The sequence below is a fragment of the Octopus sinensis genome, linkage group LG1, assembly GCF_006345805.1.
Source record: "Octopus sinensis linkage group LG1, ASM634580v1, whole genome shotgun sequence".
NCBI lineage: Eukaryota > Metazoa > Mollusca > Cephalopoda > Octopoda > Octopodidae > Octopus > Octopus sinensis.
The window spans coordinates 189,010,842-189,036,116 of NC_042997.1; the positions used below are offsets into that span (position 1 = coordinate 189,010,842).

The following is a 25,275-nucleotide window of genomic DNA, read 5'->3' on the forward strand; positions in this document are numbered from 1 at the left end:
TGGCTGTACTTGGTATGCAGAAAAGGAGTAAGTGGAAATTCTATATGTTGTACTCAAGAGGTGTAGTGGGATCACAGGCTGAGTCACATAGAACATTAACTTCCTCTCTGAGCAGATGTATAGGATTAGTCAGCAGTGAGAGTATATGAGAAAGAGATACTTTCAAATGACTGGAAGGCTCCCTTGAAATAGTTGATGACTTTTGATACCTAGGTGGCCTAATTAGCAGAGGAGGTAGAATGTTCTGAAAGCATAATAGCCAGAATAAGGTTGGGTTGGCAAAAGTTCAGGAGGGCTATTACTTTTACTTGTAACAAAGTGTTTCTCTTTCAGATGAAGGGCTTATTGTACAATGTTGTTGTTGTTTGTTCCTTCTCGAACCATGCCTGGCTCATAAGGGCTGGTTTCCCAGTTTCCTTGGCGTATAGGTTCCCCCACCTGGACGGAGCCGCGTGGAGCTTAGGTGTTTTCACTCATAAACACACACATCACCCGGTCTGAGATTCGAACCCGCGATCCCTCGACTGCAAGTCCGCTGCTCTAACCACTAGGCCATGTACAATGCTTGTGTATGAAATACGATGCTACGTGGTGGCAAAATCTAGGCCTTGAATCTGAAGAGTTTGTGAAAGTAAGAAATAAATGATATATGCTACATGATATGTAATGCTAGTGAACATGGTCAACAAAGCACAAATGAGTTGAGAGGAAAAGATAGATAGAATAGGAACTGGATGTGCAAGAGAGAAGAGTGCCCTGGTATGGACAATTGTATAATGAAGTGCTTGGAGTTTGTGGAAGAGGAACCTGGGAGAATATGGAATGAATTGATAAAGATTGCGGCTAGTGGCAACACATGTCCTTAGAAAAGACATGCTCCCATTACTAGCTCTGCAAAACAGATGTTAAAATGGTGGTTGTAATTGAAATTATGATGCATATTTGCATTTACATGTCTTACACACTGTCCTGTTCAAATTCCATCTGCTAGCCTCTCTCACTTTGTGATTCTCTCATCTGTCACACACAACCTCTCTACTATAACTACCAGGTCTCCTATATAACAATGTCATTGCGGGCTTATTCCTCCCCTCTTACCATTATCCTTTTAGCAGTTATCATTCTACTCTCCCAACACACTGCCTGTGTAATGAGGGATGGTATTGGATCTGACTATTAATGGTTCCTGTCACCCTTCTTTGTTGTTAGTTATCACTCTCTTTCTCTCCTACTATTCCCCCCCCCTTATTTCTCATCATTGACACCCACTGCACCTATCTTTATTGCTACCCCCCCCAGCACACTCGCTCCCCATCGCTCTCATTTCCATTACTCCCTCTTCCTTTACCTCCTTCCTGCCATACATCCTCCACCATGCCATCCAAACTGTTCTGTTTAATCTTCTTAAAACTATCATGTAACTGCCTATAACTATCTCTCTTCTATTACTACCTCCTTTTTTTTTTACCCTCGATCATTGTGAATGTCTCTTCTGTTTCACTTTGCCTTTGGATCTCTCTGCTACTCACTTCTTGTTTATATTGTTTTGAACAAGTGGAGATAATTTGTTTTGCTGAGGACAAGACAACTTCTTTGTTGCTGGCTCAGTGATAAAACAAACCCATAGTACTCCATAAAAGGATTGGCATTAGGAAGGACAGCTGGAATAAGGAGTGGTTGGAGATCACGCGGGGTCGTTAGCCTCAAATCGCCAGGCCTGGTCGGCGTTTGTGAGAGATGCAGCATTGAGGATGAATGAAGCCACCTCAACCCACCCCGGGTGAATGCTGTCAAGTCAGTCATTAGGAAGGACGTCCATCTGTATAAACCACACCAAAAGCAACTGTACAAATGAGATGTAGTCCCTGACCTTTTTAAGGAAGGCGGTAGTAATTTCAAATAAGAACACTATCTCATCCAACCTATGATAGCATTGAAAATGAGTGGAAGATGATGGTAGTGATGATGAATATACACAATGAGATTGAATGTCTATCTATAAACTGATAAGTTGAAAGGTTTAAATACCAGTCCTGACTATGCAAGCAAGGAAAAAGTAAACATTAAAATGACTAGTAGTGCTGATGGTATTACTAGTAAGGTATAACGAAGAAAAGAAACTGAAGTTAGGTGTTAAAACAGTTTTTCAATATTTGATAGTATAGATTATTGGGTGTGGCCTTGTGTCAATTTTTTTTTTTAGTTATAGAATGGTGAGTTGGCAGATGTAAGAAATTGTGGAGTGTTGGACGAATGCTTTGTAATATTTAATTTTGTCATAAGTTAAATCCCACCAGAGATTTACTTTGCTTTTTTTCTTCTTATCTCATTTGTACAAATAAATGAATAAATTTGGAATACATTGAGGTTGATCTTATTTACTATGCCATCATCATTTAATGTTCATTGTCCATGCTGGTATGGGTTGGACGGTTTGACCAGAGCTGGCAAGTTAAGGAGCTGCACCAGACTCCAGTCTGATTTATCATGGTTTCTACAGCTGGATGCCATTCCCAATGCCAACCACTTTACAGACTGCAGGGTGCTTTTATGTAACACCACATGGGTGCTTTTACGTGGCACTGTAAAAGTTAAATTGAATCAGTCATCAATTTATACCCATTTTTTTTTATTCTTGTATGGGTTGTACTGATCTTCTCCAGCATACTTGTTGCAATTATGATTTCTCTCCTGTGGTTCAGGCCCCTGGGATTAGCCTCAACCACTTTGTATGTTTTCTGCACTGTTTCTTCAATTTGGATTGCTTGGTACTTTTACTTAACTGCCATCTTCCACACACATTAGATATATTCAATTTGTTTAATCTTAGTACTTGTTTAATTAAATTTGTTATGCCTCAGTTCTTGTTTAATCCCATTTACTTTTGTCTCTCTATATTCTGAATGAAAATTCTAGCTGGTTTCTTATTTTTTTCTGGGTTAACGAACCAAACTTGACCCCGTTGGCTGTCCTTTACATAAATAATTTGGCTTTGAGCCCAGATCAAATATATATAACTCATGCATTAGTTATATATATATATATTATATATATATATATATATATATATATATATATATATATATAATATATATATATATATATAACTGGCACTCCATCAGTTACAATGATGAGATGAAGGTTCCAGGTGAACCGATCAATGGAACAGCCTGCTTGTGAAATTAATGTGCAAGCGGCAGAGTACTCCGCAGACACATGTACTCTTAACATAGTTCTCAGGGAGATTCAGTGTGACACAGAGTGTGATAAGGCTGACTCTTTGAAATACAGGTACTACTCACTGTTGCCTGCTGAGTGGGCTAAAGCAATGTGAAATAAAGTGTCTTGCTCAAGGACAAACATGCTACCAGATATCAAACTTATGACTTTATGATTGTAAGCTAAATACCCTAAACACTAAACCAGGCCCCTTCACCACATACAAGGTTGGCCTGACAGTAAACCAAAATTCCATAAATATTTTATATTCAATTTTATTTATTCATTCCAATTATGAATGTTCACAAGAAGGACATCAGTTTGAACAATTTTCTTGATGTTTCATATTTAGATGCTTTTATTAAATACATTCAGTTGTTAAACATGAACCTTGGAATTAAATGGTTTTGATTTACCGTCAGGTGACTTTTGGCCAAACCTGTATATATATATATATATATATATATATATATATATATATATATATATATATCTATGTATATATATATATATATATATAAATATAAAATGGAAATTGTAGTTGTGATACCTGTGCCGGTGGCACGTAAAAAGCACTATCTGAACATGGCTGATGCCAGTGCCGCCTTGACTGGCTTCTGTGCTGGTGGCACGTAAAAAGCACCAGCCGATCGTGGCCGCTGCCAGCCTCCCCTGGCACCTGTGCTGGTGGCACGTAAAATGCACCCACTACACTCATGGAGTGGTTGGCGTTAGTAAGGGCATCCAGCTGTAGAAACACTACCAGATCAGACTGGAGCCTGGTGCAGCCTCCTGGCTTCCCAGACCCCGGACGAACCGTCCAACCCATGCTAGCATGGAAAACGGACGTTAAACGATGATGATGATATATATATATATAGGCACAGGAGTGGCTTGCTTCCCAACCACATGGTTCTAGGTTCAATTCTACTGTGGTACCTTGGGAAAGTGTCTTCTACTATAGCCTTGCGCCGATCAAAGCCTTGTGAATGGATGTTAGATGGAAACTGAAGGAAGCCCATTGTATATGTTATATGTGTGTATATTTATATATGTATATGTGTGTGTGTGTGTGAGACTGTTCCCACCATCACTTGACACTGGTGTTGGTTTGTTTACTTTTCCGTAATGTAGCGGTCTGGCAAAAGTGACCCGATAGAATAAGTACCAGGCTTTAAAGAAGAAAGTCCTGGGGGTCAATTCAGTTGACTTAAATTCTTCAAGGTGGTGCCCCAGCATGGCTGGAATCTATGTGTGTGTGTGTGTGTGTGTGTTTGTGTGTGTGAAGGCACATGGCTTAGTGATTAGAGTGTTGGACTCATGATAATAAGATTGTGGTTTCAATTCCTGGACTGGATGGCACATTGTGTTCTTGAGCAAAACATGGTATTCCTCAGTTCACACGGCTGGCAAAAATGAGTAATCATGTGATAGACTGACACCCTGTCCAAGGGATAAATATATACACCACGGAAACTGTGAAAGTCCTATAAGCCCATATAATTCTCGAAGGATCTTTATCCTTTCTTTGTATTATATTCTTTTTTTCTTTTGTTTGTTTTGGTCATTTTGACTGTGGCCATGCTGAAGCACTGCCTTTAGTCGAACAAATCGACCCCCAGGACTTATTCTTTGTAAGCCTAGTACTTATTTTATCTGTCTCTTTTGCTGAGCCACTAAGTTATGGGGACGTAAACACACCAACATCAGTTATCAAGCAATGGTGGTGGGAACAAGCACAGACACACAAATATATATATATATATATATATATATATATATGTATTTCTTTACTACCCACAAGGGGATAAACAAGGATAAACAAAGGGATTAAGTCGATTACATCGACCCCAGTGTGAAACTAGAACTTTATTTATCGACTCCGAAAAGGATGGAAGGCAAAGTCGACCTCGGGGACATGCTGCTTTCAGTTTCTGTCTACCAAATCTATTCACAAGGCTTTGGTTGGCCCAAGGCTATAGCAGAAGATGCTTGCCCAAGGTGTCACACAGTGGGACTAGACCCAGAACCATGTGGTTGGGAAGCAAGCTTCTTACCACACAGACAGCCATGCCTGTGTGCACTCACACACACACACAGGTAAATTTGAAAAATTAGACTGAATCAGTTAAATCAGTAGAAACAAATAATAGTCAGATTTGAGCTCTAGCTAATGCTAAATATTTTTGTTTTAAATGTTAGATATGACATGCATTTCAATTTAATTTTGTTTGAGCTATAACTAAAATATGTATAAATATTGAAGATTATAGCTGGGAAAATAACAAGTTTAGCAATTTTTTGTATCAATAACCATCATTGTTTATCAGTTTTTCTCTGCTTGCATAAGTAGGCTGGGTCTAGGGCCATTTCATTTTGCATCACCTCATCAGGTGCTGTTTTTGTTTAGTTAAAGGTCGGTCCTGCTTGTGCAGACTTTTGATCAAATGCTTTGCTGACGTGACCATCTTGTTGTTTTGTATATAAAATGTTACATTGTCTCATGTATTTTTCATTAAGAAACTAGTGTTAAATTTGAGGGATATTTAGCTGCTATGTCTAGCAGGGCAAGCAAATCTGTAAATGCTCCTTTGTTATGCATTATCTTATCAGTGATGTTCTCAGGTGTAACATAATGATTTCTATCATGTCTTTGGATATTTTTTGCACAGCTGTCTGCCGTTTTTCTTGAAGCATGCATAATTTTTTCGCAGTCCATATTAGTATAGTTGTCTCCCCTTTATACATTAATACCTTCTGTACTTGGACACTTTCTGAATTTGCTTGAACTTTATCATTTCCCTTTGCCATCCAAGAGTGATTTCGTTTTTACTCTTTTCATTAAATTATCACTGACTTTTTTTCAGTGTTTAGCCAATGTAAAAGAAGTCAGTAATTATACTGGATTATTGTTCAGTCCCAGATCAACTTTGAATAAACAGATTTACAATCAAAGGCATACCAATTATATGATCATTCTGCCTTTTTTCAGGTGTACTAGTATCTATATCTAGGATTACATTATTTTCACATCTACTTCCTTCTTTCTTTGAAACTCTGGATGTTATTTGTGAGAGATTTGATTGCTATTTCTAGTAGACAGAGTGACCATGTAAAAACACCCTCTACACTCTTGGAGTGGTTGGCATGAGGAAGGGCATCCAATTGTAGGAACCTTACCAAATCAGAATGGAACCTGGTGCAGCTCCCTGACTTACCAGTTTTCACTCAAACTGTCCAACCCATGCCAGCATGGGAAATGGATGTTAAATGATGATTATATATATATATAAACATGAAAATATTGATTTCTAACTTTTGCAAAAGCTGCAAATTTGTAGGTGAGGCATTAATTGAAAGACTATATAACTTGTACTTATTCTGTTTAGATTGCTGTGATGGAAGAGAAAGCTTGCTCTGTTGTGACTTGCTTGTAATTAAATGCTGCTGGGTATTTAGTGTAACACTTTATCAATTATGTCATTTCATAGCCTTCATATACAACTTTAAAGTATAAAAGAAACATTTTATGTATTTGATCTGAGACTGTGTGGTGAAGCTAAAACAATTACAGCATGGAACACATATATTAGCTATTCAAAAACACATACTGACTGTTAACTCCACTTAAATATTTATTATTTGGTGCTAACAATTTTTGTTGCACCAACTGCAATTGGTCATTGATGTGATTCCACTGCAACCAAGTTTCAGTTGGTATGATGAAAATTTTGACACCAAATTAATAAATGCTTAAGTGAAGTTAATGGTGTGTTATTTTGAATGGCTAATTTGTCTTCCATGTTGTAGTACTACCCAAGAGACAAAAGAATCAACCCAATACTGAGGGAACTATCAGGTTCCCTCAATTTATATAAATTACTTAAGAACTAGATGGGTATCAAAATAATAAAGCATGAAACAACTTGATTGGTTAATGTAGGAAACTGCTCTACAAGAACAAGCATATTAATAGTATATGTCCTTATGGTCAGAGAGGATCTCCAGGAGCTACATTATCTATTTCAACTTTGTCTTTTGTCCTCCTGGGGCCAATAAAAGAAATACCAGCTCATGACAGTTGATTGGCATACGTTTAAGAATGTTGAAGTTGTTGCCTAAAGTATTTGTCCTGGCTCTTTGCGTTCTGAGTTCAAATCCTACCATTACTGACTTTGTAGTGGACTTCATCCATTCAGTGCCTGACTTAACACTACAACCTGGCACTTTGGATGTCTTTAGCAGAGTGGACTCTGCTTCTTTAGCAGAGTGGACTCTGCTGCAAGCATTATAATTAGATGTCTGGCTTGAGGATATATTCCTCTCTTCCACAGTCCTCAGAGACCCTGTAAAGAGTCATGGGCACTGCATGTCCGCCCTGACAAGATACAAAACAAAACGACAGTAAAATGCCTTTGTATTATTCTCATATGATTTTGTGCATACAGATCATCTTAATGTAATACTCTTCTCAACTCACACACTCTCCCTCTTTCTCTCTTATATATATACACAGGTAAATGCTCTTAGATAAACAACAGGATAAGGAGGGATTCATATATGAACAGATTTTGTAGATTTATATAGACTTAGCTTTCTGAATGCTCAGTTATTCTAATTGTTAATCTTCCGTGGATTAATCTGGGTGATTATATAATCTGATTGACATGATTGTTTTCTCTATTGTCTGTAAGAATATGTGTATGTATGTGTGTGTGTGTGTATATATATAGTGTGTGTATATATATATATATATATATATATATACCTTTCAGAATGAGATTGACCGGTTTGATATCAAGTTATCATAAATGTTTGTGCATAACTGTTGCATTTGTGGAGTGCAAGTCTGATTACGAATGTATTTTATTGAAAAAAAAAAGAAAAAAATTTCACATTTTTTTTGGGAATGGTTTTAAAAAAAAAATTTGATAGGTGTAGGTGTGGCTGTGTGGTAAGTTGCTTGCTAACCAACCACATGGTTCCAGGTTCAGTCCCAGTGCTCTGCACCTTGGGCAAGTGTCTTCTACTATAGCCTCGGGTCGACCAAAGCCTTGTGAGTGGATTTGGTAGACGGCAACTGAAAGAAGCCCGTCGTATATATATGTGTGTTTGTGTGTCTGTGTTTGTCCCCCACCATCGCTTGACAACCGATGTTGGTGTGTTCACGTCCCTGTAACTTAGTGGTTTGGCAAAACTGCAGTCAAATGACTGAAACAAATAAAAGAGAGAAAAAGAATATCAATTTTGGATGTGTACTTACCAGGCAAGTGATTTGATCTGATTGTGTATTGAAACTAAAACAATTACAGTGTGGAAGATACATATTAGCCATACAAAAACACCCAAAGTCTTTCAGCTTCACTTAAATATATATCAGTAATAACTTTTTGATGCCAAATAATAAATGTAAATAGTCATTTTAATGTTATTGATATAAGTGTTTTAACTACTATGAAACCATCTCTCAGTTAAAATTCGTGGTGAGAGCCTCCAATGAATTTTAACTGAGAGATGAACATTTATTCTATCATAAGTTCTTATCTCAGCCTACCATTATAACATCTCATTATGAGTGAAGTTTACTGAGTGAGGTTTCTCAGCAAGTAATTAGCGGTCTGAACTCTTAGTGAGAAAGGAGGCTGTTCCATCAGCTGTACGTGATCATCTTAAATCCACTCGACCTCTTCTTTGTCAACTATCTGTCTCTTTTGTTTGATTATCTGATTACAAGTATCATCAGATGTTTTTCATCTACATCTCATTGAGGACATCTATATCAGCTTTTCTCTCTTTAAAGTTCTCTCTCTCTCGGTAACATTGATTCCACAAATCTTTCCAGTTGAAAAAAATTTGATTAACAAATTTTATCTATGTAATTATTGATGTAGACAAGTTAAGGAAATTTCTTTCTGTCATCACTTTTCTTGTAATGTATTAGTGGTAATTTAAGACTAAGTTGGCTTAAAAGCTTGGATTTTCCATTAAATTTTTTTCTGTATCATCAACTAGGAAATTGAAGCATAAATTCAAATGTGTTAAAATTTTCGATTTTTTTCCATTTCTAGTATTTAGTTTAAGTTGCAATTAGTTAAAAAAAAACTTTTAAACGAATCCATTAAAAATATTTTAATTTAATTAGTCACATTTAATTTTATGAAGTGAATGCTTGAAAGTATAAAGATAAAATTTGAAGGTTAAAATATTTTTAATTCTCTTCATATCTTTTTCAGAATGTCTCAGCCAGTAGCACCTTGGAATCCAGATAATTACGGGAACCAGTCTGGCAGTGTTGGACCAGTGACATTTTATAATCCTGCTGAATTTCAAAATAATGTTCCAAGCAACCAGTTTGCTGGTACTTCATTCCAACCATTGTCTGAAGGTAATACAGTGTCTACTATTACAGACCAACCAATAACTACTGCCGAATGTAATATTAGTAATCAACAAGCTCAGTTACAAACTGTAGCTCCTACAATATTTCAACCATCTAATTGTAACAATGTTCAGCCTGCTAACCAGGTGCCGCCTGATAAAGATTCTTTGAACCAGCTAAATGCATCTACAGATAGCAATAATACTGTTAATGGCACGTGGGACCCAAACCCTGCATGGGGAGACCATCCGAGTTCTTTCTTTGGTAACCAGTTCACTGGAATGGGGCAGTATCATGAACACAATGTTAGTTCCGTAAACAGTGTTGGAAATGATTCCCATGGAAATAATATTTCTGGTCATGAACAAATTTCAACAGGTACAATTCAGTATTTTGACCAAAATCAGAACTTACCAGCTGGAATGAATCAGGATTTATCAGGTGGACAAATGTGGCCAAATATACTATCACCAAACACACAACAGTGGCCTAGTGATACTTCTAATAATGTTCTTCCGCAGACCTATTTTTCATCAGATTCTAGTAATTCACAACCAACTATCCAGGCTAACTATTCTGCATATCAGAGCCCTTCACCCATGTTGTTATCTTCACCTGTTCAAGACCCCAGTTCATCTCTTCAAACTCCAGGACAAAAAATAATAACTACAACAGAATCAAGATATTTTTCTCAAGCACCTGATAATAACCAAGCTGTTCATTCTCAGAATAGCTGGCCTCAAGTTTCTAATATAGCTGTTAGTAAACCTCTAGAAGCATGTGAGCAGCAAACAACTGCTGCTGCATTTTTTAATCAGAGTAATACTGGTTTAGATAACTCTCTGTGGGAGCCCACAAAAAACTTGTCAAATTCTAATCCACCAGTTGGGATTTTTCAACCACAAAATTATCCAGTTTTAGTGAAAAATGACTCCTATCCAGAACCGAATTCTGTACCTGTTACAGCAACTCCCTCAAACCAGACAGTTGCCGATAATTTAAGTACATCAGTTGCACAAGCTTTTTCTGTTGGTAACAACTCACAGTCTATTGGGAACAGTATACAAAATAGTGCTGCTAGTGTTGCAGAAGTTAGTAATAAATTTAATGAAATTTCACTAAACGCATTGCCTGAGGAATCTGTTCCAACATCAACTGAGGCTGCTAGTTTTGTTCAACAAAACCAGCAGCAACATTTGCCTTTGGATTCCATAACGAATGTCAACTTGCATGATTCATTCATCACCGAAAACAAAAGCTCAAACTCAAATGACTGCAGTCAGTACATGAAACATGGCTTACCACAGTCCACAGAGACTCCTGACCAGGAGTTCATTAATAATTGTAAAGAACATGCTAATACTTCTAGTCAGGTTCATCCAATTACAAATGCAATTGTACTTGATAGCTTTAATACAGAGAATTCAAATTTTCAAAATGAACATTTTTCTTTTCCTCAGCTTGCACCGTCCTCTACAATTAAGGAGACTTCAAATCAAGATGTGATACCAAAACCAGCTGAACAGCATCATAATTATGACCCCCAGAATGAAATAGTGGCAGCCCCAACTCCGCCTTTGGAGGATTTGGATCAGCTCAAAGAAAGTATGAAACAGATTCCTAATACTTCCAATATTAATAATACATTTGAATCAGTTGCTAACTCTAAGAAAGAAATGGCATCACAATTTGGCTCAGAGCAAACTGCATCTTTGAGAAAGGACCATATGCTAAACGTTTTTGCAAGTGAAATTCAGCCAAGAGAATCTAGCCCATTCCAGCCACCTCCTCCAAGGCAAAATTCTGTAGAAGGAAATCGTCCACAATCCATCTCCAGAGGAAGTTCTCAAGAGAGTAGTCGAAGTTTGCGAGGCAGTGTTCATGGAGAACCCAGTTCTAAAGGAAACCAGAGCCTTAGAGGAAGTGCAACTAAAAGTGATCCATCTCTTCAAGACTGTTGGTCAAATTCTGGTGTTCAGTCATTTTTACGGCAAGGATCACAGGAGAGCATTCGATCTGTAGAATCCAATGCATCACGACCCTCTATGGAACAGATTGAAGAACGTGCTAAAGACACAAAGGGTCTTATGCCACCACCAAAAAATGTAAACCGACATGATCAAACCTCTGCAGCAATCAGGGCCAATGCAGTTGATGCAGCTCGTTTACAAGACTGCATGTCACCTATGACCACATTATGGGATAATCCCCAGATATCATCAAGTGGCATAATGCTTGTGCCCAGCATACCTGTGGTCAGTTCTGAAAGTTCTACAGCTTTTTCTCTTGTGGCTAAAGGATCTAGTACTAGTTCAGAAAACAAAAATATCACTGCAGAAACTTCTATTGCAAGTAAGCGCTCTTTGGATGTCACTAATGATACAACTAACAACAGCAGTGACAAATTGGACAGTTCCCAACCTTTGACATCAACTCCAAATTCTTCAAAAACTGCTACTAGTAATCATGATAGTTCTCCAATAAAACCAGAGTTTAAAAGCCCCCCGCAACAATATGAAGAAGGCCATACAAAAAAAGACTTTCCTGGATCTCGTGACCCTCACAGTTCTTGGAGTGTTCAGGATGCAAGATTTCCACAGAACTCACAAGATCGTCATGATTTCAGAGGTTCTCGTGACTCTTTGGATATCCGGGATTCAAAAGGTTATCGAGATCATGACTTCCATGGTTCTAGAGAATCTTTAGATATGCGAGATTCTAGACATTCTCGTGAGTACCGAGATCGCGAGCCAGTGGATTTTAGAGGTTCAAAAGCAAGAGACAGGGATTACCGTCATCCTCGAGATTATGATTATGATTATCGAATGCGTTATCACAAGAATCCACGATATGACGCTTACTATGATCGACCTGTGAGTCGACCTGAATTTGAACGTTATGGAGAATACAACAATTACTACCGTGATGAAGAACATCATGAATCATATGAAAGGCCACGTTCTAGGCAGGGTTAGTATTGACATTTTTACCCTTTTTTTAATATACTAGCAGTATCGCCCGGCGTTGCTCGGGTTTGTTTCAACCCTTTAGAATTGGAATTTTTGAAAAGTAAAAATTTTGCATTATGTAGCTTGTTATTCTCTTTAAGCGAACATTTTTCTGGTTGAAATACACCGAAAAATGGCGACACAGCAGTAAAAAAAATCGTAAAAAATAGGGATTTTCATAGAAAAAAAACACCTTTTTGATGTAAATAATTTTTGGTGTTAACATGGTCTGATTTGAATTTTTTCTTCTATGGAAGGAAGAGCAAGCCTTCTTCTATCATACTCTCATTTTTGGTCAACTTGCGCTGCAGGGTCTCGGAGGAGGTAGCGTTAGTTGAAGGCTACCAAACCTGCCATACACAGACAACTTCAGCTTTATATGTATAGAGAGATTATTGTAAACTTATGCACAGACATATAAACATATCATGTGCATATACAACAGTGTGTATAAGCATATACACATATAAAACAAATAGTAGCGTTAATGAATGTTGGGTTTAGAGTATTTAGATAATTTTTCAAATTTTGGTACCTATTTTACTTGATGACTTGTTTTCAGATCAGTTCCATGGCAGGGAATGATCCACACATTTGTAGGTGGAGGCACATGGCCTAGTGGTTAGAGCAGCGGACTCGCAGTTGAGGGATCACGGGTTCGAATCTCAAACTGGACGATGTGTGTTTTTATGAGTGAAACACCTAAGCTCCACACAGCTCCAGCAGAAGGTAATGGCGAAACTTCTGCTGACTCTTTTGCCGCAACTTTCTCTCACTCTTTCCTCCTGCATCTTGCAGCTCACCTGCGATGGACCGGCGTCCTGTCCAGGTGGGGAACCTATTTACGCCAAGAAACCAGGAAAACGGCCCTTATGAGCCAGGCATGGCTCGAAAAGAAACAAACAACAGAACACATTTGTAGCTATCATTTGTTGTTATGCTTTATTGGATAAAACAAACAAAGAGGTTCCTCTTAAAGTGATTAACCTCATCTATTTGGTGACATGCAAGAAAGTAGATTCCATCTTTGTTCATGTCTGAAATAGAACCACTTATGTAAAATGAAAGAGGTGTGCATGTATATGTGCCTACTATGAGGTGAGCTGAGTTCTTTCATTTCTGGCAGCTTCTTCCTATGTTTATAATTATTTAATTTTAGCCATTAAGACTAAGATCATGCTGGAGAACTACTTTTCTTTTTTCAGTTTATCTTAGCTATCTTGGTCAAGACCATGCTGGAATATTGATTTTAATGTAGACAGTTCTAATGTTGTTGTATCATCTCTGCTCTATGTCCTGATTAAAATCTTCCCAGGTGATTGGTCTGACTCACTGGAAAGAAATGCATCTTGGCTTCCTTAAAAGTCATAGGGGAAACTTTAGGAGTGGCATACATAAATATGGACCTTAAAAGACCAAAGTATTGCAGTATAGATTCTTTCGTGTGAACGTGAAGAAAGCTTAGAAATGTGACTATTTTACATCCTTTTCGATCATTTAAGTGCCTAATAAACCTATTTGCTTGATATTTTTTTTTACATGTGAATGTCATATTTGACTTTGTCAAAAGGTTTTGGTAAAATCAAGTTAGTCAACTCTTAAAAAAAAATAAATAAATGCGCCCTTTTAAAGCCTAGCCAGGCTCATGGTCCTGGTTCCCCGGTTTCAATGGAGTATGTGTTCCCCAGCTTGACAGGACACCAATCCATTGCAGCGTTACTCATTTTTGCGGGCTGAGTGGACTGGAGCAATGTGAAATGAAGTGTTTTGCTCAAGAACACAATGCGTCACCCAGTCCAAGAATTGAAACCATAATCTTACAATCATCATGCAGACACCCTAACCACTAAGCCACGTGCCTTCACAGTCAACTCTTAAACATGGGTAATAAACCTTTTCACAAATTAGTTTTATTTTGAAGCTACGTCAAGCAGTTTTTTTCTGTATTATGTATTGTTGAAATGGTTGTTTTTCTGAAAGAAGCTTATCCTTCTGTCTTAAATTCTTTCTGAAACTTCTTAAAAGTGATGGTATAAACAGCATGAGTTTAATAGTTGCCTGCTTGTGGTTGACTATCATCACTTAATAAATTGATATTGCTACTTTTTACTGCATAATTGCATGTGGTTTGTTTAAATAGTTTTGCTGAAATATTCCAGCTAGACTGGCTCTGTTACATTTTAGGAGCCAAGTTTTCATCAAAACATTTTACTTCAGTTATTTATCATATTTTGTATAAAGAGCATTACTGTCGGTATTCTTTACACACTCAATGTTCAGTTTGTTGCTCATTTTTATTTAACTATAGTTAAATTTAGTCTGATTTTCGAAGCAAGTTTACTTGTATATGAATCCTGCTAGTGGAGAATTGGTTCAGTCTTTTTTTTAATTTGTGTCAAAATTGGTGTATTGGGTGGTATTGAATATAGTACCATCATAGTACCCTGTATTGAGGTGAACCTCCAGGTTACCCCTTTAGCATTCAGATTACTCTATCAAATGTAATGGTTATTTATTCACATTGTTTTGAATTAGTCATGTAGTAACTTGTAGCTTTGAGATTTTGAAGATGTGGTTGCATATTTTTAGATAGGTTTGAGAGGCCAGATCCGGCCAATTTGAATATAAAACAGGCCGAATATTTTGGCCGGATATGGCTGGTTTAAATGCTTAAGAGTTAAATATCTCTTAAAAGCTATTATATTTCTGGCAAGTTGAGATCACCTTAAAGGATGTTAATACATGTGCCAGCATCCCCAAGTACCTTCTATTTAATTAGTTGTATATTATCAAAACAGTAACCATAAATGAACAGCAGTGTCCGGGGGCCAATACATGAGAAATAGTATAATGTTGTTCTGTTCAACATGAACTATGATTGACTCAGTGGCTGTATTGGAATGAGAAATGAGCATTTCATCAACCAGGTGTTCATGGAGAGGCTAGCTCTAAGATTATTAGATTATTATTTCAGTTCATTTGCTTATGGACTTCTTGGGTTTTAAAAAGAATTAAGGTTTCGCTGCTGATGTGTGTAGACTTATGTTCTGGTTAAATATATAATGAGCTACATGATAAAATTAGTATTTATCTCTTCTGTAAGTGTTGAAGTTGTTGAATCACCTCTGGTCAGCTGTAGAAAAGAAAGGCTGCGAGCTGGCAGAACCGTTAGCACGCTGGACGAAATGCTTAGTGGTATTTCACCTGCCGCTACGTTCTGAGTTCAAATTCTGCCGAGGTCAACTTTGCCTTTCATCCTTTCGGGGTCGATTAAATAAATACCAGTTATGCACTGGGGTTGATATAATCGACTTAATCCTTTTGTCTGTCCTTGTTGGTCCTCTCTGTGTTTAGCCCATTGTGGGTAGTAAAGAAATAGGTATTTTGACTGTCTTTATGTTCTGAATTCGAATTCCGCTGAGGTCAACTTTGCCTTTCATCTTTTCGGGGTCGATAAATTAAGTACCAGTTATGCATTGAGGTCGATGTAATTGACTTAATCCCTTTGTCTGTCCTTGTTTGTCTCCTCTGTGTGTAGCCCCTTGTGGGCAGTGAAGAAATAAGAAAAGAAAATCTCTTATGATAAAAGGCAGATTTTCTCTGCCTCCCAAATCGTTCGTTTTTTATACAATTGTACAATATAGAATGTCTTCAATTGGAATTTACCTATGATTTTTCCAAGTAGATTCCATTGGGTCATGGCATGTAAAGTTTTTTCAATTTGACCCCCAATTAAGCAAAAATTCGAGAAAACTCGATATTTTACGATTTGCCTCTCTCATTTCAAGTGCTTCACTCCTTCCATTACCACTACACTTTCTCCTCCTTTCTCTTTGCAAGTGTGCAACAATTAAAGTGAAAGTATTTATATAACAGGGATGAGCCATTAATACTGGTCATCCTTTTTGCTAGAGGAAGATCCGCTATGGTCTTATATGCTACACCACTGGTTTTCAATTCATATTAATCAAATTAATATTCAATTTTTCACCCTTATTATGTGTGTGTGTGTATTAGCAATTCATATAAAATTGCATCAATGACTTGAACTTGAATAAGTGGTTTCACATAAATGGGGATAAATTAAAAAGGTTTGTTGTTATTATTATTACTGTTTGACTATTGTAATCACGTTTGTTGGTTCCTCGTCAGGGAAACGTTGTTGTGTTGCATTGGGGCTTTGGTTATTGTTTCAAAATTGAATTGTGTCCCTGTTTGGGGAAATTGACAATATTTTCACTGTCATAACGGAAGCATTTTTGTTAAAATGCCTTCGATAGAAGAAAGTCCAAAAATGAATTTTGCTGCAGCCGTACACTTCTATACAAGAGGGAGGACAAGATCCAATTGATCGAAATTGCAAGAGACGGGCCTACAATTCCAATCTGTTATATATTTTGAGTATTGTTATCACTAGCGATATCAAGATATAACTTTGTATTTTATGTGTAGATGTATAGATATATAGATGTACATGTAATATGTACACATATATATATACACATATATACATGGATAATATATCTACCCAGACACACACACACACACACACACATACATAGGGGCAGGTGTGGCTGTGTGGTAACAAACTACGTTCGAAGATACTGTACTTGATATGGGCGGTAGTGCCTTGCTGGTCTACCTTCAACAAACCAAGAAGGCACAAACACTCTGTCTTCACATTTGCTGCATGAGACATGTTTTAATGTTGACGAGCTTGCCGAGTACATAGCCAACAATGAGCCAAAGCTCCTTCCAGAACAGAAGTTCGCTTACAACTCCGTTGTTAATTCAGTCCGGGCCAAAGCTGTGGGGATTTTCTTCCTGGACGCTCCTGGGGGCACTGGGAAAACTTTTCTCAACAAATTAATATTGGCTGAGATTAGGCGAACACAAGGCATTGCCCTAGCTGTGGCATAATCTGGAATTGCGGCTACTTTATTGCCAGGTGGCAGGACAGCTCACTCCACTTTCAAGCTTCCGCTTGACTTAGCGAAGACTGAGACACCAACTTGCAACAGCAGTAACAGCTCCGATCAGGCAGAAGTCTTCAGACGATGCAAGCTTATCGTTTGGGATGAATGCACGATGGCCCACAGAGGTGCTCTTGAGGCACTAGATAGATCTCTCAGAGACATCAAACACTCTTCCGCTCCCATGGGAGGCATAACACTTCTTCTTTGAGGGGACTTCCAACAAACACTTCCCGTTATTCCCAAAGGGACTACAGCTGATGCAGTAAGTGCGTGTCTTAAGTCATCCACATTGTGGCCACTGGTGAAGACTCTCAAATTTCACACCAATATGCGTGCTCATATGCGATGTAATATCACATCAGCAGCATTTTCTCACACCCTCCTCGCACTTGGCGAAGGCAAAATACCAGGGGATGAAAATGGTAATATTGCCATTGATTCCATTTGTACCGTTGTTAAAACGCCTTCTGATCTCAGAGATGCAGTGTTCCCAGATCTACAAGCTAATTATCAGAATATGGATTGGATTGGCCAAAGGGCTATTCTGGCCCCGAGGAATAAAACTGTTCACCATATTAATGATGAAATGCTAAAACTCATTCCTGGGGATGTCTATGTATATGAGTCTATCGATACAACTCCTGACCCAGAGGACGTCATCAACTATCCAATAGAGGTACTCAATTCCTTTGAGCCTCCTGGACTACCACCACACATTCTCAAACTTAAAGTTGGTGCCCCTATAATGCTCATTAGAAATTTGGTTCCCCCAAAACAATGCAATGGCACACGTTTGATCGTTAAGTCCTTATCTCCCATCGTAAACTTATATCAATATTTGCCTGAATAATCATCATAATTCAGTGCAATCATTAACAGTACTTTCAAGCAGTTCAGCCCCGAGCATCGCCGGGCAATTCTGCTAGTGTTTGATAAAAAGCATTCCCATCATGACAATCCTTATTTTAGTATCATCATTATCCTTTAACGTCTGTTTTCCATGCTGGCATGGGTTGGACTGTTTGACCAGAGCTGGTAAGCTGTGCCAGGTTCCAGTCTAATTTGGCTTAGTTTCTATGGCTGGATGCCCTCCTAACACCAACCAAATTATAGTGTGTGCTAGGTACTTTTAATGTGGCACCACGCAAGTATATCTATAACTAAATTCTTCAATGTGTCCTCCTTTTTTTAAAGATGTAAACATGTAACCTGAAGGAGATTTGACTGCTATTTCTAGCAGGCCAAGTAAACATATAGAGGGTACCTCATTAGCATGTAAATGTTAATATAATTTCATGTGCTGTCAGGTTTTGTGTTTTGTTCCATTATTGTTTTAGGTGTTGATGAGGTAATTCTGAAAATGCTGCTTATCAATTTTAGTCTGTGACTTTATTAAGTTTGTTTTGGAGAATATTTACGTGTTTGTTTTCGGTGTATGATATTTTGTGGAGAACCAAAGAACAGTCTGGTTTTAAATGTTACATTTGTGTGTTCGCTGTTATAGTGGTGCATCTCCTTCAAAAGTGCTTATCTGTCTTCTGTTTTTCTTTCCTTATTTAGCCATTTCATTCCAGGTAGGTATGTGAATAAACATTTTTTTTAGTGAGTATTTGTAGAGGATAGGTGTCATCTAGATCAAGTAGAGATTTAATTGGAAAAAAAATTTTTTTTTCATAACTTTTTTTCTGCCTTTGGCATTATTTATTGCATGGGATATTTTGTTATATTGTAGTACTTCTCCCAATATCTCGTGTCTGTGGAAATTAGTCAGTAAGAAATAATTTCATTTTTTTTTAGTTAGATGTCTTGCAAACAACTTGCACATGCAAGTGCTACCAGTCAAAAACTCTGCATACCTGAAGCCAGCAAGTGTATGGGGTCATCAGGAGGGGCCTACCTCTCTATGGCATCAATGAGCACTGCCCCCCCCCCTCACTGATATGAGGCCCCGCTTGCTAGATCAGCTGGTTATCAAATAAAGCTCAATATCCTTCTAGCCATCGCTCATTGTCTCTTTTTAACCAAATCTAGTGGCTAGCCTTTTGCACTGTAGATTGGATATTGGTCATGGTGGTATTGACTTTACGATGAGTTAGGCCTAGCGATAACAACAGTTGTCTCACACTGTGTCCAACAAACCCTCTACATGTTAAAAGTGGTTGGAGCAGGGCTAGTGAGATAACTTATGATTTCTTTTGAATCAGGCAGGGTGAGGAAAGATATTGGTTGTACTAGAAGGTTTTGTTGTTGTTTCACATATGCAGAAAAAATTTTCTTCATTGTTTTTGCAGTGTTATTTTTTGTTTGTATAATAAGCAAATATGATTTCTGAAATTTTTTTCTCTATTTTGTCATCAACAATCTCGATTGCAGTTCTGTAGTTAGATTTTATGGCAAAGACTTGTCAAATTGTTGGATCAGTTTTGCTTAAGCTGATACATTATGTATATATATGTATGAATATGTGCATTTATATCTAGTTTATTTGACAATCAGTTGAAAGTCTATGGAATCATTTCTGAATGACAGCTTTGTTTAGGGGTAGGAGAAAGTGGTGTGCATGCACATGCGCGCACACACACACACACACACTAGTAGGACTGCAGCATTTTTACTAGATGTTTATTCTGAGTTCTGCATTGCCACTTTTCAAAACAAATTTTCACAGTTTAGGAGCTGAAATGTTTTGAAAAGTGGCAGTGTACACACACATACATTATAATCATCTACATCATTGTTTTAACATCTACTTTTCCGTGTTTGCATGGGTCAGACAGAATTTGCTGAAGCAGATTCTCTATGGCTTATTACCCTCCGACTAGGCATGTTTAGGTAGATAGGAAATGAATGACAGTGTTTGTATGACAATGGCACTAGATGAGGCAACAAACACACATTCACACACACACAACCACACACACACACACACACACACACACATATGTGTGTATACATTCTTTTATTCTTTTATTGTTGTTTCAGTCATTTGATTGCGGCCATGCTAGAGCACCTCCTTTAGTTGAGCAAATCAACACCAGAACTTATTCTTTGTAAACTAGTACTTATTCTATCGGACACTTTTGCCGAACCGCTAAGGTATGGGGACGTAAACACGCCAGCATCGGTTGTCAGACACACACACACACATACACACATACAATGGGTTTCTTTCAGTCTCCGTCCACCAAATCCACTCACAAGGATTTGGTCGGTCCAAAACTATAGTAGAAGACACTTGCCCAAGGTGCCACACAGTGGGACTGAACCCAGAACCATGTAGTTGGTAAGCAAGCTACTTACCACACAGCCACTCCTGGGACTATAGAAGACACTCGCCCAAGGTGCTGCGCAGTGGGACTGAACCAAAGTCATATGATTGGGAAGCAGACATTTTGCCACACTGTCATTCCTGCATGTTGATATGTATATAATGGAAATAGGTATGTATTGTTCAAACTGTGATGGTGGGATGATGAAACTGGAAGAAGATTGATGAATAAAAGAAATGGCTTAGAGAATTGCAGAAGGGGTAGCACATGAAGTGTCTAAGGGAGCCAAAAAAGGTTGCAAAGAGAACAGGTTCAGAGGGAAATGTTCAAAGATTGTATGGATCCAGAGGAAGGTCTGGGAGAAGTATTTTTAAGATTATGAAGGTGTTAGCAAAAAGAGAGATGCACTGTGACAGAATGAACTGCTTGAAGGAAGAAGTGGGATAAACTGCTGTGGATCCAGATAGAATTAAGCAATGGTTGAAATGATAGTGGAGAGAGTGCTGAATGAGGTGGCAATCATCATCATCATCATTTAATGTCCGTTTTCCATGCTAGCATGGGTTGGACGGTTCGACCGAGGTCTGGGAAGCCAGGAGGCTGCGCCAGGCTCCAGTCTGATCTGGCGGTGTTTCTACAGCTGGATGCCCTTCCTAACGCCAACCACTCAGTGAGTGTAGTGGGTGCTTTTTACGTGCCACTGGCACAGGGGCCAGAGGAGGCTGGCAAACGACCACGATCGGTTGGTGCTTTTTACGTGTCACCGACACGGATGCCAGTCAGGTGGCGCTGGCATCAGCTACGTTCGGATGGTGCTTTTTCGTGTCACCGACACGGGTATCTTAACTACAATTTCCATAGGACTTGTAGAGGAGATGACTGAGAAAGAGGTTGTGGAAGTGAGAAGGGTAATGAAGACTGGAGGGCCAACAGGAATTAGGGGAGAGATGTTAACCCTTCAACTACAAAATTAAATTTCATGGTTAAACTGAATGACTTCTAAGTTCTACAAATGTTCTAACAAGAATTAGGGGCCCAACACTCCTGAGTAGTCCTGTGGTGTATTTCTGTCTTCTGTGCAATTGAGAATTACTGAGTCTGTGTTTGGTTTGTCCTTCTTTTTGGCAGGTATCGTTTTTTTTTCTCTTGCTGGATTTTTATGTTTTCCTCCTCACCTGGCAAGCCAGGTGGGGGATAGTCAGCTCAGTTTAGCTGTTAATGACCTGACCATGCTGCAGATTGTACTGGTCTACATGCTACAAGTAACACTGTTGAGCGATCGGACTTAAATATATACACGCATGCACACATACACACACACTACTGCACCCCTACCCACCCCGACATCTGTGAAGAAACACGTATGTACACACATATACTTAGATATTTATGCATTTATATATATATATATATATATATATATATATATATATATAAGCATAAGCATGGTTGTGTTTAAAGAAGTTTACTTCAGGATCATGTGGTTAGGGTTCGGTCTTATTGCCTGAACAGCAATACTTTGTGAGTATAATTGGGTGATAGAAGTAGAAGAAATTTATCTGTATGTATGCATGTGTGAGTTCATATTTTTCTTGTCTTTATGGCTTCGTGGACTGTAAACAAAACAACAGTTTCACTGTTACACGAGGTGTCATATACCTGCAGTTAACCACGAAAGTACACTTGGGTTTCTTGACATGTTGCATGTCTTTGTAAACAAAAAGGTTCATAACTGTGTCTGGGCTGTGTATTGCTTAGTTGACTAGAGTATCAATATTTTGCTTGGGAACAGGTGAGGGCTGATAACAAGAAGGGCATCATCATCATCGTTTAACATCTGTTTTCCATGCTAGCATGGATTGGAAGGTTTAACCGGGGTCAGGGAAGCCAGGAGGCTGCACCAGGCTCAGTTTGATCTGGCAGTGTTTCTACAGCTGGATGCCCTTCCTAATGCTAACCACTCTGTGAGTGTAGTGGGTGCTTTTTAAGTGCCACCGGGGAGGCTGGCACTGGCCATGATTGGTTGGTGCTTTTTGTGTGCCACTGGCACTGAAGCCAGTCAAGGCGGTGCTGGCATCAGCCACATTCAGATGGTGCTTTTTACTTGCCACTGGCATGGGTATCACAACTACAATTTCCATTTAATTTTTATTTTGATGTTGATGTACTTGACTCATTAGGTCTCCACAAGCACAGCAGGTCGCCCTACAATTCGAGGTAAGCACAGCAGGCCGTCCTGCAATCTGGATGGGCTGGGGCTGGTTATGTGAAGCTGGGGCATCAAGTTGTAGAAAATATACTTCAACAAATACTGATTCCTGCAAGCATGGAAACATGAACATCAAATTGCTGATGATGATGTCATCCATCATCACACTCCTTTAATGTCTATTTTTTCATACAGGCTTGGGTTGGACTATGAGATGTATATGTATATATATATATATGTATGTGTGTGTTCATTTTCAATCTGTTTTTCTAGGTGTGCATGGTTATTCGAATGTATTATTAAGGCATCGTTTTACATCCAAATGCTCTTCCTGTCAATAACCCTCACCTGTTCTTTGAAGCTGCAAAGACAGTGGACCAGTTTTAATCAAGGAAATGACAAAAAAACATCACCTATTGTGGTTCCCTGATTTCCAGAGAACCACTGCAAATATACACAAACACAGCTGCATGTAAGCACAGATACTCATATGCATATACACACATATATGCGTACATTCACATATATATGCATACACTGTAAAGTGGTTGGCATTAGGAAGTACATTCAGCCCTAGAAACCACGACAAATCAGACTGGGGTCTAGTGCAGCTCCCCTGCTTGCCAGCTCTGGTAAAACCGTCCAACCCATACCAGTATGAAGAATAGACATTAAATAAGGACAATGATGATGACACGCACACATACACACAAAGAATTTCTTTCATTTTCTATCTACCAAAGAATAGAAAAAATGACTTGAAAGGCAAGAGAAAGAGAACAAAAATTGTATGATACCAAAATAGATGTCTATTCGCTTGGCTGGTATATATATGTGTTTGTGTATATAGCTGATCAACAACCTTATTGACTCAATGGGAGTGTGATGTACTGTTCTGATATACAAATAAACCTTTTAAGTGCAGTCTTCTCTTGAATACTGTGTTAATACTCTGTTTAATTTGTGGTTATAGTCCTACAGCAGGACACCTTGAACACGTGTCTTCTACTATAGACTAGGCTGTGCAAAGCCTTCTGGGTGAATTTAGTAGGAATTTAGTAGTGAATTTAGTAGTGAATTTAAAAGGAAGCGTGGTATACATACATATATGCGTGTGTTTACGTTTGTGCTATCATGTTGTTTAGGTGCTAGTGTTGTTCGTACTACTCCTCTCAATTACTTCTCCTCTTGTTTCATATCTTTGAAGTTGTGTGTAATCAAAAGATAGGTAAGGGTTAGTGTCTGGAAGGGCATCCAATAAAGAAAAAATAGCTGAATAACATGCTGGCATGGAAAAATGGATATTGTATATGTTAATATATACAATTACATAAGCATATATATATATATGGTGAGAGAGAGAGAGGCAAATTATGTGGATAAACAAATTTGATATATTAAATATAATAGTTTGGGTATGAAATACAAAATATGTATACATGTAAGAGAAAGCTCAATTGTTATATTTATACTTAAATATTCGTCTGAAACTCTCCACTCTTTTGCATTCTCTCGCTTTGCATGTATACATATATACATATTTTGTATTTCATACCCAAACTATTATATTTCAGCTCAACTTGATCCCGAATTGCCTTTCTTTACCCTGTGGACTCGATTCCCTGTAAAGAGATTGGAGTCTAAGTTTGGATCTTTTGAGCACTTCTGTCTTCTGTACTGAGAATCTCTGGATCTCGTGGACGATATATATATATATAATATATATACACATATATGAGTGAGTGGACAAATGAAAGAAAAGGGTACGCAACATGCATTATTTAAAAACAACATCACCTATTGCTGATTTGGTAATCCAAAGCCTGAAAGTGACAGGCTCCTGTTAGGGGCCTGTGAAACTTTAGGATGCATAGAACTGAATCAAACTATTTTAAATAATATGTGTGTGTATGTGTAGTCTGATCAGTTAGTATCTGGACTGTTGCTATTGTAATGAACCTAAAACACACAGAGTGAAGCCGCTTGGCACAGAATGACCTTGAACTCTGCTGTGCACGCACACCAAGTTTTAATGTTCTAGCTCACTTCCACTGTTTACAGCAATGCTTTGAAGGAAGGTGTGTAGCATATGATTGATGTGTTGACCATGACAAAGAGAGTTGAGCAGGAAATCTACATCAAATTTTGCCAAAAGCTTGGCAATACTTGCTCAGAGGCCTATGCAATGTTTTCAAAAAGTTTTCCTTGTTCTCGA

The 25,275-nt window shown here is 38.2% G+C and overlaps 1 protein-coding gene across 10 annotated transcripts in view; it reads left to right on the forward strand.

Moving 5' to 3' along the window:
* LOC115219484 (protein transport protein Sec16A) overlaps positions 1 to 25,275 on the forward strand; it is a 163,589-nt gene that overhangs the window by 40,683 nt on the left and 97,631 nt on the right. For all 10 annotated transcript variants that reach the window (XM_036507765.1, XM_029789666.2, XM_029789672.2 and 7 more), the window contains exon 2: positions 9,453 to 12,568. In XM_036507765.1, coding sequence (XP_036363658.1) covers positions 9,453 to 12,568 — 3,116 coding nt within the window. The remainder of the gene's footprint in view (positions 1 to 9,452; positions 12,569 to 25,275) is intronic.